General features: G+C 44.2%; 2 protein-coding genes and 1 long non-coding RNA gene across 4 annotated transcripts in view; 2 read left to right on the top strand and 1 right to left on the bottom strand.

Annotated features, from left to right (window-relative positions):
* LOC138950541 (aldo-keto reductase family 1 member B7-like) overlaps positions 1 to 12,180 on the top strand; it is a 21,465-nt gene extending 9,285 nt beyond the window's left edge. For both annotated transcript variants that reach the window (XM_070322258.1, XM_070322259.1), the window contains 6 exons: positions 1,366 to 1,488; positions 2,893 to 2,999; positions 4,698 to 4,779; positions 6,074 to 6,157; positions 7,937 to 8,019; positions 11,541 to 12,180. In XM_070322258.1, the coding sequence (XP_070178359.1) occupies positions 1,366 to 1,488; positions 2,893 to 2,999; positions 4,698 to 4,779; positions 6,074 to 6,157; positions 7,937 to 8,019; positions 11,541 to 11,589 (528 nt within the window). In that variant the 3' untranslated portion in view covers positions 11,590 to 12,180. The remainder of the gene's footprint in view (positions 1 to 1,365; positions 1,489 to 2,892; positions 3,000 to 4,697; positions 4,780 to 6,073; positions 6,158 to 7,936; positions 8,020 to 11,540) is intronic.
* The window catches only part of LOC138950564 (uncharacterized), a 478,836-nt gene that overhangs the window by 218,070 nt on the left and 245,766 nt on the right, over positions 1 to 15,000 (bottom strand). The window lies entirely within an intron of this gene.
* The window catches only part of LOC138950553 (uncharacterized), a 204,190-nt gene that overhangs the window by 84,684 nt on the left and 104,506 nt on the right, over positions 1 to 15,000 (top strand). The window lies entirely within an intron of this gene.

Genomic DNA, 15,000 nt, shown 5'->3' with positions numbered 1-15,000 from the left:
GTCTGACTGTACTCATCTGAGTCAAACATTAACACAGATTTGTTTAATCGTGTACACTGTCATTAGTAGAGCATCCTTTACTTAGACACATACACATAATCAACACACATCTTTTCTGGCTTACACATTGAATAAGAGTAGCCTTAGTTTGGGACACATACAACATTCAGTGGTGTAGTTGAATTCTGTGCAGAGTGAGAACTTGAACAAATCTGTTAAAAAAAATCGTAATTGCTACTTGTACAAAATGCGACCAGATCGCTGATTTGGTGTGTCTCCAAGCTCCCGGATGTTGTTACAAGCTCCCGGATGTTGTTACAAGCTCCCGGATGTTGTTATCCCATGTCAAAGCCGGGACAGATCTGTGTTGACTTTTAGAATATAGTACAGGGGTGGAGCAGTTAAGCCTGAAGGGGGTGGGGGTGGGGAATGGGGTTACAACCTGATCCAGGGGTCGGTATAGAGGTGGGGTACCGTGGCAAGATGTATTATAGCATCTTCACATGGGGGGCCTGGGGGGCAAAGCCTCCCTGAAGCTGAAGAATTTTAGCTTTCTTATAAACAATGTGTGGCTTATCCTTGATTTTAAACATGATCAACTGGTGTCAGCAGCCACTCATTATTTCTTTTAAGGTTAGTATTACATAATGGCAATGTATCTTCCATCTCCCGACATCATATCACATATAGTATGGTTAGAAGAAAGACATGTCGCATAGGAGTGGCAGTTAAAACTGTACAACAATGATACTGAGAAAACTATGATCACTTCCCACGGCTTTGTTTTTGTTTTTTGTCTTTTTTACAACCGAGGGGGGGGGGGGGAGGGGGGGTCCGGAACCCCTGTAACCACCCCCCTAATCCGCCCCTGTAGTATGCAAGGGGAAGCGAGGATGTGTTGTGTCCATGCATGACCTTACCTTACCGCCTGTATTACTCCTTGTCCTTTCTGTAAGCAAGGAAGAATACCACAGGATGCTCTTTTTAAGACTTGGACGGACATACATGTAATGGTGCATAATTATGAGCTTTACACGAAAAACAGAATAGGATGTACTGATTGAACAATCATTAGATTTGCCTTCTTCGTACGACGTCATAGGCCGACTTAAACTCATATTTAGGTGGCTGGCCAAAACTACAAAATTGTTTGCGTTCACTCCAAAAATCGTAAAAATCAAGCATAGTTCTAACCAAAAAGAATAGACACATAAATGTTTTTTGTTTTTTTTGTATTCGACAGTCGTTGTTAAACTACTCTGCTACAGCGCCGTTTTGTGGAGAGAAAAACATGGTTGTGTCGATCTGTGTCCAATGTCAGATTTTTTGTTTTGTTTAAATGCAAATGACGTATGGTATCCACAGGATATGGAGAAACTTGTGGACGAGGGGCTGGTGCGCAGTATTGGTGTGTCCAACTTCAACGTGCAGCAGCTCTCTCGTCTTCTCAACACCCCGGGTCTTCGTTACAGGCCTGTCTGCAACCAGGTCAGTCATTCTGGGTCAGGCTGTGGGTGTTTGGGGGTGGGGGCAGGGGTGGGATGGTGGGGAGACGGGGGTGGAAAGGGGAAGGGGGTGGCAGGCATGGGGGGGGGGGGGGGGGGGCTGGAGGCTTTTAGAAGAAGAGGGACAGCGACACACAAAGAGACAGAGAGATGAACATTTGGCAAATTAATGGGATGAGGTTACATTTCACCGGAAAGAATACAACATACCCCCACCCCCTACACACACACACACACACACACACACACACACACACACACACACACACACACACACACACACACACACAACATTCACACATAAATAAACTTGCGAGGGTCAAAGAGAGAGATGGAGAGGGTGAAGGTACTGAGAGGGAGGCGGAGAGAGAGATGGAGAGGGGGAAGGTACTGAGAGGGAGACGGAGAGAGAGAGGTCGGGTTGAGAAAGATGGAGGGGTCACATGGGTACAGAGGAGGAGAGAAGGGGCAGAGAGAGGGGGGAGGGGGGGGGGGGACTGAGAGAGAGAGGGAGAAAGAGAGGTGTGGTTGAGTGATAGGGGGGGGGGGTGTCATAGAGGGAGAGAGAAGGGGCAGAGAGAGGGGGGGGTGTCACAGAGGGAGAGAGAAGGGGCAGAGAGAGGGGGGGGGGGTGTCACAGAGGGAGAGAGAAGGGGCAGAGAGAGGGGGGGGTGTCATAGAGGGAGAGAGAAGGGGCAGAGAGAGGGGGGGGTGTCACAGAGGGAGAGAGAAGGGGCAGAGAGAGGGGGGGGTGTCATAGAGGGAGAGAGAAGGGGCAGAGAGAGGGGGGGGGTGTCACAGAGGGAGAGAGAAGGGGCAGAGAGAGAGGGGGGGGTGTCATAGAGGGATAGAGAAGGGGCAGAGAGAGGGGGGGGGTGTCACAGAGGGAGAGAGAAGGGGCAGAGAGAGGGGGGGGGTGTCACAGAGGGAGAGAGAAGGGGCAGAGAGAGAGGGGAGGGGAGGCAGAGAGAAAAAGATAAACGGGGTACCGAGAGATGGGGTGGAGGGGGGGACTGAGAAAGAGAGGTGTGGTTGAGTGATAGGGGGGGGGGTGTCATAGAGGGAGAGAGAAGGGGCAGAGAGAGAATGAGAGGGGGCAGAGACAGAGGGAGAGAAAGAGAGAGAGAGAGAGAGAGAGAGAGAGAGAGAGAGAGAGAGAGAGAGAGAGATGTATACATGTGTGTGTGTGTGGCGGGGGGGGGGGGGGGGGGACAGAGAGAGAAAAGGAGAGAGAGGTGGGCCAGAAAGAGAGATAGAGTGGGTTGAATAGAGAAATAGAGGTATAGGCAGACAGACGGAACGTTTGAAAGTCAGAAAACCGTCGAATTCAGATTTTCATTTTTAGCAGATAAACATATAACACCTTGTCATGAATTGTGTGAGACAGATAGAGATCCACCCATACCACACCAACGGGGAGCTGGTGGAGTGTTGCCATCGCACAGGTGTCGTACCGGTCAGCTTCTCAACTCTCGGGCGTGGAGGAAACTACAGGTTGATAATAATTAGTTTTAACATTCTCTTGGAACCAATTGGCCTATCTTGGGACAGGTAGAGTTAATATGCTTTATATGGGGACAAGACACTGGACAAACATGCAAACAGAGAACACATATATATAGGTTACACACTCCGAGTTCTGATTATCTTGCATATTTTCCCTCGGGTCGATTTTCAGGTATTACCGAGCCTTTGGCGAAGGTATTACCGAGCCTTTGGCGAGGTAATACCTGAAAATCGACTCGAGGGAAAATATGCAAGATATTCAGGACGAGGTGTGTGAGCTATTTATCCCATTACTCAGACGTTTTCATTAAAAACACCTACTTTTTTCACTAAAACCTGCCCGTGCCTGTTTTCAGCTTGCCAAAAGCCTCCGCAGTCGAAATTCATGTCAATGAATTCATGCGCAAAGCTAGTTCCCATTTGTCAGCATAATGGACGGCGTCATTCGACTTGAATGTGGACATTCAGTCATTCATATTGCTTATAAAAAGGTCTGCTATCTGCTTTTACATTTTGAAAGTCATTTTAAAATATCCCTGTGTATATTTGACATCGGCTTTCGTTATACTCAATTCGGCATACCGGGTTTGTATTTTTACCAGAATTGCGCACGATAATGGCAGCGCAACAAATTCAGTTCGGGCCGTGATGGTTTGATCGTTGACCCAAGTCAGTTCGCATGCAGTGTTTGTCAGTCGGGGATAGAAATGTTGGCTGTCATCGCGCTGTTCTGTTTCGGTTTTCACACGTGGATCACTTACATATTCAGTCGTCGGGTTTAGGTGAGCCAAAGCTTCAATACTTCGCCTGTTGTAGACGTTAAGCAATAAAGCTTGGAAGTTGTATGTCGGCACTGAGAGTCGGTCGCGGTACATCGCTTTCTACTTTGTCCCGGTCTTGAGTTTGAACACCTAAGGTTGGCTACATCTAACACCCCACATCCTCTTCTCTTCCCCATATATCTTAACTGTATCTCCAACTTCTTTTCGTCTTCTTCTTTTCATTTTGATGCCACTCCCTCATTTGTCGCTGAACCCCGCAGTTTACTCGACTCGGATTCACACTAGCCCGTCTAGCAGACGACAGTTCGACGACAGTCTTGAACAGCACGGTTGCAAGCAGATTCAGCTATCAATCGAAGCAATACACTTAAAGCCAAAGCAAATAATCAAATGAGAAAACCTAACGTTTGATTTGACTTCATGGTGACTCTTCTGATAATTTTTTTTGCGTTGGAATGAATCTCAACGACCGGTTCCCAGCTACGACAACTTTTCCAGAGTTATGCACCGCAGGCATGCCTTCGACAATCGATATCAGTTTCAGATTGAGTTTTCGAACTACCAGGTGACTGGGTTGTGTTTTGATTGCTCTCTCTCTCTCTCTCTCTCTCTCTCTCTCTCTCTCTCTCTCTCTCTCTCTCTCTCTCTCTCTCTCTCTCTCTCTCTCTCTCTCACACACTCTCTCTCTCTCTCAGTCTCTCTCTCTCTCCCTCTCTCTCTCTCTCTTCTTGCATAAAAACATAATTATACCGTAAACTACCTTGTAAATGCCCCCCCCCCCCCCCCAGTGCGTTCAGTTTTATTCTGTGAGTTCGACAAATTGACTAAATGTAGTGATTTTGCCTTACGCGACTTGTGTAATGTATTCCCTTTGCTATGACTTTACCGAGTGACGTAATTTCAGTGACAGTAGAGGAACAATGACGTTGCTGCAAGACCCCGTACTGACGTCATTGGCAACCAAGTATGACAAGACTGCCGCGCAGGTAAAGGTCCATTTGCTTTCGTTGTTACCCCGTTAGTGTTTTGCTGTCTTGACCAATAGAACTGACCATTCCTGTTTTGTTCTTGTTGTTACCCCGTACATGTTTTGTTGTCTTGACCCATAGAATTGACCACTCCTGGTCGGGTTTGGGTCCAGTTTGCTGCTCGACTCTGTATGCCCCACACTCCGGAAAAGCCATATTGCTTCGTGCTCCAAGACTATGAACATCACTGACCATGTTTAATTGAATAAAACCATGTTTAAACCAATGTGGGAACATTTACACAAAACGAGAACACAACAGTTACCAGGTTTGGTACATTCTTCAAGGGCGGATCAGTTGCTTTGTAAGGGGGGGTGCACTTTGAACCGAAAGGGAATTTGCATGCCCCCCGGGAAATGGTTTTGGCCCAAAGAAGCAAAATGGTGCCATCTGGTGCCATTTGAACTTAGAAATGGTCATAGAATCAGCTTTCCAATTTGTTTTCGTCCGCCCCTGTTCTTAATCAATATTACGACAGCTTGTCGCTTCCTTTTTCCAGGATGGTAACTGAATAGTAAGAAATGATGACGCGTAATGATGGATATGACGTCACTCAGTGTGTGACTCAAGTCCGTGTTTCCACTTGCTCAGGTACGGTAACTCTTAAAAAACATGACCATGGTTACCTGTCCTGAGAACGATGATACCTACTCGGGCAGAAAGGAGGGCGGGGGGGGGGGGGGGGGGGGGGGGAAGGGGGGGTCCGCATCATGCACTCTCTTGAACACATACCCACAACCAACAGCGGTGTGTCTTCGTTCTGTGAATGGTGGGAATTGTTTTTTGCATCGTCGGTGTGGCACAAGGACCTAACCGTCAGTGGTCAAAATATGACATTTGACACAACTCGCGCTAGCGTTCTAGTTGAACAACAAATGTCGAGACCATTGTCAAATGTCATATTTTGGTCCAGAATACAAAAACAAAAAAACAAACAAAAAAAGTGTTGCACGGCGGTCTCGTAGAACAATGACACATGTGATACATTGGCCGAAAATACCTGTGATGTATAATCATCCTGGCTTTTGAAGTAGGCCTACAACAAGCACTGCAGTTTACCTGTTCGTCCCTTGTACGGGTGATTCTACGTTCTCTTCCCTTGTACAGGTGATTCTACGTTCTCTTCCCTCGTACAGGTGATTCTACGTTCTCTTCCCTTGTACAGGTGATTCTACGTTCTCTTCCCTTGTACAGGTGATTCTACGTGCTCTTCCCTTGTACAGATGATTCTACGTTCTCTTGCCTTGTACAGGTGATTCTACGTTGGTGCATACAGATGAATGTGGCCGTGATTCCCAAGAGCAGCAACCCAGACCGGATTCGTCAGAACATGCAGGTAGTGTATGTCCTCACCTGCATTCTCCACAATGGAAATTGTTCGTCCCATACTACCTACACAGTCATACACAACAACCAGCTTTTATTCCTGACTGGACACAGTCCTGAGATCAAGATTACTTTCGAGGCGACCCTATAACAATGTGTGTGTTTGTTCTGTTAAAACCAGTCTTGATCTAAGGACTATATGTCTGGTCAGGAATAAAAGCTGGTTCTTGTGTATGACTGTGTAGGCGTCAGTTAGAGTGCCTTGAAGAATGATGAACATAATTATGAGCTGGCGGCGATCATTCCTTTTTTGAGGATGAAAGTCGCTTGTTCATTTCAATGCTTGTTATTCTGTCAGGTGCCAGGAGAAAAGGTTCCGTATAACTCTCGCTTACTCTATTACACATGACATGTCGTATGCATTTAGAGCGCTTACTTCCCTTTGGTTACTTGGAAATAATTCAGAAATGAAAGGCAGTATCGGTTTTAGATTCGAATGACGTTTCTCCCTGGATTGTGTGTGCGAGATGACGTTTCTCCCTGGATTGTGTGTGCGAGATGACGTTTCTCCCTGGATTGTGTGTGCGAGATGACGTTTCTCCCTGGATTGTGTGTGCGAGATGACGTTTCTCCCTGGATTGTGTGTGCGAGATGACGTTTCTCCCTGGATTGTGTGTGCGAGATGACGTTTCTCCCTGGATTGTGTGTGCGAGATGACGTTTCTCCCTGGATTGTGTGTGCGAGATGACGTTTCTCCCTGGATTGTGTGTGCGAGATGACGTTTCTCCCTGGATTGTGTGTGCGAGATGACGTTTCTCCCTGGATTGTGTGTGCGAGATGACGTCATTCCGAGCGCGTGTCTGTCCTATTGTTTTGTGTCGTGTTGAAACCTCAAGAACAGGAATTTATTTTGTTGGGTTAAATTGTCTGCGTAGCAAATGTTGTTTTAGTGTAGTTTGTTTAACATTCATTCGCCTATTTAGGCTATCAAGCCTGTCCTTAAATGGAAGAAGTCGACTGCTATTCAGGCTATCAAGCCTGTCCTTAACTGGAAGAAGTCGACTGCTATTCAGGCTATCAAGCCTGTCCTTAACTGGAAGAAGTCGACTGCTATTTAGGCTATCAAGCCTGTCCTTAACTGGAAGAAGTCGACTGCTATTCAGGCTATCAAGCCTGTCCTTAACTGGAAGAAGTCGACTGCTATTCAGGCTATCAAGCCTGTCCTTAACTGGAAGAAGTCGACTGCTATTCAGGCTATCAAGCCTGTCCTTAACTGGAAGAAGTCGACTGCTATTCAGGCTATCAAGCCTGTCCTTAACTGGAAGAAGTCGACTGCACAAGTTATACTTCGCTAAGCTGGCCGCACTGAGTTTTCGGAAAAACAGATTTTCGCAAAATTGACTTCGGGCTCAATTCGGGACAGCTACGTTTTAACATTAACAACAAACTCAGACAAAAGAAACATAACGGCCAATAGAGAATGTCTGCAGTGCCACTTTTTAATGTTGACAATGTTTTATGACACAAATTGTGACCGCTACACGGAGTGAGAATGAGAAATGAGGACCAGGACTCACAAGAAAGAGCAACCTGTTGCGTGCTTGTGTTTGAGCGTAGCAATTTCAAGGCGTGGCGTAACATCATAGCAAGTTGCCTTTAAACGACGTAGCATGCTACATTCAGCGTAGCAGTTGTCAGCTCTGTACGCTTCACGATACGAGCTCCCTGTCAGTTTAAGATTCTGGAGGTGGTTTTTTTCTATCATTTTGTTTTTACATTTTTGTTGCAGCTGTTTGATTTCCAGCTTAGCGGCCCCGACATGGCTGCCATTTCTGCACTGAACCAAAACAGGAGAGTCTGGGACATATCCTTGTGAGTGTAACGTCCTGCAAATAGTACTGCGAGATTGTGTACTAACGTCAAAGGCAGCCGTACTCCGTCTCTCGGAAACAGTGCGACTCACCATCTCAGATCTGGCCAGTCTTTGTCATGACATACACCATCCCTCCACTTGAACACATACTAAAATCAACACCCTGAACACTTGCCGGGGTAAGTTGAAATCTTTGAAGGGATTGCTTTCTCAACAAACCACCGGTGGCTCTTTGGAAATTGATTCATCATAAAAAACACATTTGTGCACAGAGAACACCAAGTCTGTTAAACCTTTGGCTGGTTGTCGCAACATATGTCGCGCCACTTTACGTATACTGTCACCTGGTTGTCACGACATATGTCGCGCTGCTGGCTCAGTCTGTTTGGTCGGTTCCGATTACCTCCCATGGATGCGAAAACCTATAATTATGACCGTTTTTACATTTAGTCAAGTTTTGACTAAATATTTTAACATCGAGGGGGAATCGAAACGAGGGTCGTGGTGTATGTGCGTGCGTGTGTGTGTGTGTGTGTGTGTGTGTGTGTGTGTGTGTGTGTAGAGCGATTCAGACTAAACTACTGGACCGATCTTTAGAAATTTGACATGAGAGTTCCTGGGTTTGAAATCCCCGAACGTTTTTTTCATTTTTTTGATAAATGTCTTTGGTGACGTCATATCCGGCTTTTCGTGAAAGTTGAGGCGGCACTGTCACGCCCTCATTTTTCAACCAAATTGGTTGAAATTTTGGTCAAGTAATCTTCGACGAAGCCCGGACTTCGGTATTGCATTTCAGCTTGGTGGCTTAAAAATTAATTAATGACTTTGGTCATTAAAAATCTGAAAATTGTAAAAAAAAATAAAAATTTATAAAACGATCCAAATTTACGTGTATCTTATTCTCCATCATTTGCTGATTCCAAAAACATATAAATATGTTATATTCGGATTAAAAACAAGCTCTGAAAATTAAATATATAAAAATTATTATCAAAATTAAATTGTCCAAATCAATTTAAAAAGACTTTCATCTTATTCCTTGTCGGTTCCTGATTCCAAAAACATATAGATATGATATGTTTGGATTAAAAACACGCTCAGAAAGTTAAAACAAAGAGAGGTACAGAAAAGCGTGCTATCCTTCTTAGCGCAACTACTATCCCGCTCTTCTTGTCAATTTCACTGCCTTTGCCATGAGCGGTGGACTGACGATGCTACGAGTATACGGTCTTGCTGAAAAATGGCATTGCGTTCAGTTTCATTCTGTGAGTTCGACAGCTACTTGACTAAATATTGTATTTTCGCCTTACGCGACTTGTTACATTTAGTCAAGTTATGACTAAATGTTTTAACATCGAGGGGGGAATCGAGACGAGGGTCGTGGTGTATGTGTGTGTGTGTATGTGTGTGTGTGTGTGTGTGTGTGTGTGTGTGTGTGTGTGTGTGTGTGTGTGTGTGTGTGTGTGTGTGTGTGTGTAGAGCGATTCAGACCAAACTACTGGACCGATCTTTATGACATTTTACATGAAAGTTCCTGGGTATGATATCCCCATACGTTTTTTCTTTTTTTTGATAAATGTCTTTGATGACGTCATATCCGGCTTTTCGTGAAAGTTGAGGCGGCACTGTCACGCCCTCATTTTTCAACCAAATTGGTTGAAATTTTGGTCAAGTATTGTTCGACAAAGCCCGGACTTCGGTATTGCATTTCAGCTTGGTGGCTTAAAAATTAATTAATAACTTTGGTCATTAAAAATCTGAAAATTGTAAAAAAAATATTTCTTTTATAAAACGATCCAAATTTACGTTCATCTTATTCTCCATCATTTGCTGATTCCAAAAACATAGGACTGGGTGGCCGAGTGGTAACGCACTTGCGCTCGGAAGCGAGAGGTTGCGTGTTCAGGCCTGGGTCAGGCCGCAATTTTCTCCCCCCCCTTTCCTACCCAAGGTGGTGGGTTCAAGTGCTAGTCTTTCGGATGAGACGAAAAACCGAGGTCCCTTCGTGTACACTACATTGGGGTGTGCACGTTAAAGATCCCACGATTGACAAAAGGGTCTTTTCTGGCAAAATTGTATAGGCATAGATAAAAATGTCCATCAAATACCCGTGGGACTTGGAATAAAGTAAAAAAAATTCCATCTCACACGGCATTAAGTCTCAGGAAACATGAATACACGCATGCAGGAAAAAAAAATATATATGGGTAGCGCCGTATGTATGGCAGCTCGCTTTCCCCGGGGAGAAAGCAGCCCGAATTTCCATGAGGGTAACCTCACTGGACTGTAAATCTTATCCAATCCAATCCAATCCAATCCAATATAAATATGTTATATTTGGATTAAAAACAAGCTCTGAAAATTAAATATATAAAAATTATTATCAAAATTAAATTGTCCAAATCAATTTAAAAACACTTTCATCTTATTCCTTGTCGGTTCCTGATTCCAAAAACATATAGATATGATATGTTTGGATTAAAAACACGCTCAGAAAGTTAAAACGAAGAGAGGTACAGAAAAGCGTGCTATCGTTCTCAGCGCAACTACTACCCCGCTCTTCTTGTCAATTTCACTGCCTTTGCCGTGAGCGGTGGACTGACGATGTTACGAGTATACGGTCTTGCTGCGTTGCATTGCGTTTAGTTTCATTCTGTGAGTTCGACAGCTACTTGACTAAATGTTGTATTTTCGCCTTACGCGACTTGTTCTTTATTTTCCCTCTGTTAATTCACCAGTGGCTATATAACATGTGTTACATAATTGCACCAGTGTTAGGGTTAAGCTTAATTTAAGGTTTTTGTTTTTTTTACCGAGTGAAGGGATGGTCTAATCCCAGAATCTGAGATGGTAAACCGAACTGTTTTCACATGAATGAGTGTAGCTTTTTTCTGTGACGAGCGGCATCATTTAGCGAAAGTCATGTTCATAGATTGACATGGGTGTCATTTACGGAATGACTTAATCAGCAAACAATAGCCACTGTGCACAGAGAGCATGCAGTTGATCTTCCGTGTGTGTCCAAGTGGAATTGAATTCTTGTCCGGTGTAAACCGCTACTGTCATGATGTGCTTGATGACTAACACGAGAAAAATAAATGATTAACTTCATGACATTCTTGTCCGGTGTAAACCGCTAACTGTCATGATGTGCTTGATGACTGACACGAGAAAGTAAATGATTAACTTCGTGACATTTTTGTCCTGTGTAAACCGCTACTGTCATGATGTGCTTGATGACTGACACGGAAAGTAAATGATTAACGTCATGACAACTTCAGAATAAAAGGACTACCTCTTGTCACAGATTGTTTTGAATCACTTTTCATTGAAATAAAAAAAAATCGGCCCCGCGGAGGGAGGTTCAAAACCAACAAGCAATCCACGCACCTTTCTGTTTTTGGGGGGAGGGGGGGTTTCTGAGGCGATTTGGCCAAAGGACATAACTGATGGAGGATTATTATAGCCGTCTTAAAAAAGAATCAAATTTGATTAAAACCGTTCTTTACTGCTGTTTCAGATGGAAAGATTTTCCAAACTTCCCTGACTCACCATCAACCAGCATTTGAATTTGCCGCCTAATGTGAACAACTACCGTAAACTACCTTGTATCGAGTAAACGCCCACCCCCTACTTTTGGTCAACGTCTGCGCACAGGGTATAGTACCTAGTAAACGCCCCCCACCCCTATTTTCGATCATTAGAGTAAAGGCAAATGAAAAAGATGATTCAGTTTGCTGTTGTTTAAAAAAAAAATGTCCCCCTTCCTTGGGGATGACGAGACTGGAGACTCATCTGAACCTGACGAGGCTGGAGACTCATGTGAACCTGACGAGGCTGGAGACTCATCTGAACCTGACGAGGCTGGAGAGGTCGACTTGGAGGGGTTTGAACACAACGAATGAACAGACTGGTGTTTGCTGACCCTCTATCCATGTGAAGGCAAGACGTTGTCACTCATGTTCATTTCCCCCCTCATAGGGTGACAAACTGACAACACATATAATCTTTAAGTTTTTGAAACAAACGTGACTTTTCTTGTCACACTTGATTGTGATAGCTGATATCGATTTGTCGATCCACCACAGGTCTGGATTAATCTTTTCCAGTTAGCATTATGTTTTGAAGTAATAAACTTGTTAACAGACACAGAGCAACAAGATTTCCTTCATGGTTTGCTTGCAGATTTGTGCAGATGTCTGTGAATGTGTGTGTGTGTGTGTGCGTGTGTGTGTGTGTGTGTGTGTGTGTGTGTGCGTTTTGTACAACCGTACGTGCCTGTACCCCCCGCGGGTTAGGGGGAGTCCCATATTGGTTGGGACTAGAAAGAATTTACCCGATGCTACCCAGCATGTCGTAAGAGGCGACTAACGGTTCTGTTTCTTTTCTTCTTTTGTCTTATTTCTGCCTTACCAGTCCTTTCACCTATATTTCCTTCCAAGAAAACTCTCCCTACTATTCCCTGCAGTTTTCCAATTCTTTTCTTGTTGTCTTATTTCTACCTGACTGGATCCATCACCTTTATTTCACTTACCAAAAGTCTTCTTTTCCACATCCTTATTTCTCTGCACCCCGCATGTCGTATGAGGCGACTAACGGATTCTGTTTCTCCTTTGACCCTTGTTAAGTGGTTCTTGTATAGAATGTGGTCAATGTTTGTAAGGATTTTGGTCAGGCAGTGTGTAAGAAATGTTTGGTCCTTTGTACTGGAAACTTGCATTCTCCCAGTGACTTACTTACTTAGTGCCTTTCACGCCTGGTGGCGTGTAGGGCAGCGACAAAGGACAATTCTCCCAGTGAGGTCATCATATATTGTGCTGCGTTGCGGGCCCCTGGAGCAATTTTTTGATTGGTGCTTTTGTGAACAAGAAACACTTAACAAGTGGCTCTATCCCATCTCCCCCCTTTCCCCTATCCCAGCTCCCCCTTTCCCTCGTCGCGATATAACCTTCGTGGTTGAAAACGACGTTAAACACCAAATAAAGAAAGAAAGAAAGTACGTGCCAGTGCTCAAGATTATTTTGTTTTCATTGTAAACTATACAGCTTAGTACAACGTGTGAAGCGAGAGTTGAATGCTGTGTTGTGTTCATTGTAAACTATACAGCTTAGTACAACGTGTGAAGCGAGAGTTGAATGCTGTGTTGTGTTCATTGTAAACTATACAGCTTAGTACAACGTGTGAAGCGAGAGTTGAATGCTGTGTTGTGTTCATTGTAAACTATACAGCTTAGTACAACGTGTGAAGCGAGAGTTGAATGCTGTGTTGTGTTCATTGTAAACTATACAGCTTAGTACAACGTGTGAAGCGAGAGTTGAATGCTGTGTTGTGTTCATTGTAAACTATACAGCTTAGTACAACGTGTGAAGCGAGAGTTGAATGCTGTGTTGTGTTCATTGTAAACTATACAGCTTAGTACAACGTGTGAAGCGAGAGTTGAATGCTGTGTTGTGTTCATTGTAAACTATACAGCTTAGTACAACGTGTGAAGCGAGAGTTGAATGCTGTGTTGTGTTCATTGTAAACTATACAGCTTAGTACAACGTGTGAAGCGAGAGTTGAATGCTGTGTTGTGTTCATTGTAAACTATACAGCTTAGTACAACGTGTGAAGCGAGAGTTGAATGCTGTGTTGTGTTCATTGTAAACTATACAGCTTAGTACAACGTGTGAAGCGAGAGTTGAATGCTGTGTTGTGTTCATTGTAAACTATACAGCTTAGTACAACGTGTGAAGCGAGAGTTGAATGCTGTGTTGCATGTCAAGCTTCAGAGATATAGAATGGCTGACCCATTTCATTTCTTTTAACGTCAAAATCGTTTTGGACACTACCAGAAAGAAACCCACTTCATGCAGAAAAGTATTTTGTATCTGAGACTGAAAGCACACGCTTTGCTTGTCGAACAATGAACAGTCTTGGTGTTGCATTGCGTTTTGTATTTTGTACCTGAGGCTGAAAACACAGCCTTTGCTTGTCGAACAATGAACAGTCTTGGTGTTGCATTGCGTTTTGTATTTTGTACCTGAGGCTGAAAACACAGCCTTTGCTTGTCGAACAATGAACAGTCTTGGTGTTGCATTGCGTTTTGTATTTTGTACCTGAGGCTGAAAACACAGCCTTTGCTTGTCGAACAATGAACAATCTTGGTGTTACATTGCGTTTTGTATTTTGTACCTGAGGCTGAAAACACAGCCTTTGCTTGTCGAACAATGAACAGTCTTGGTGTTGCTTTGCGTTTTGTATTTTGTACCTGAGGCTGAAAACACAGCCTTTGCTTGTCGAACAATGAACAATCTTGGTGAACGCATTGCGTTTTGTATTTTGTACCTGAGGCTGAAAACACAGCCTTTGCTTGTCGAACAATGAACAGTCTTGGTGTTGCATTGCGTTTTGTATTTTGTACCTGAGGCTGAAAACACAGCCTTTGCTTGTCGAACGATGAACAGTCTTGGTGTTGCATTGCGTTTTGTATTTTGTACCTGAGGCTGAACACACAGCCTTTGCTTGTAGAACGATGAACAGTCTTGGTGTTGCATTGCGTTTTGTATTTTGTACCTGAGGCTGAACACACAGCCTTTGCTTGTCGAACGATGAACAGTCTTGGTGTTGCATTGCGTTTTGTATTTTGTACCTGAGGCTGAACACACAGCCTTTGCTTGTCGAACGATGATGCAAAAAGGATGCAAAATGGTGCAAGCTGGTGCATTCTGAGGATGATCATTACCAGTTCCAGGCAGCAGATTTTGTCACTGATTAATACCCACAAAATTGAAACTCAACCCAAAAAAACACACAAAAATATTTTTATTTTTTGGCTGGGGGGGGGGGGGGGGGGGGGGGGTTTCCGGAAACCCCAGAAACCCCCCCCTCGTCCGCCCCTGAGTCTTGGTGTTGCATTGCGTTTTGTATTTTGTACCTGAGGCTGAACACACAGCCTTTGCTTGTCGAACGATGAACAGTCTTGGTGTTGCATTTCGTTT

This window comes from Littorina saxatilis, linkage group LG16 (assembly GCF_037325665.1).
Source record: "Littorina saxatilis isolate snail1 linkage group LG16, US_GU_Lsax_2.0, whole genome shotgun sequence".
NCBI lineage: Eukaryota > Metazoa > Mollusca > Gastropoda > Littorinimorpha > Littorinidae > Littorina > Littorina saxatilis.
Note: the sequence above shows the minus strand (reverse complement) of the source record. Positions and strands in the feature narration are given on the sequence as shown.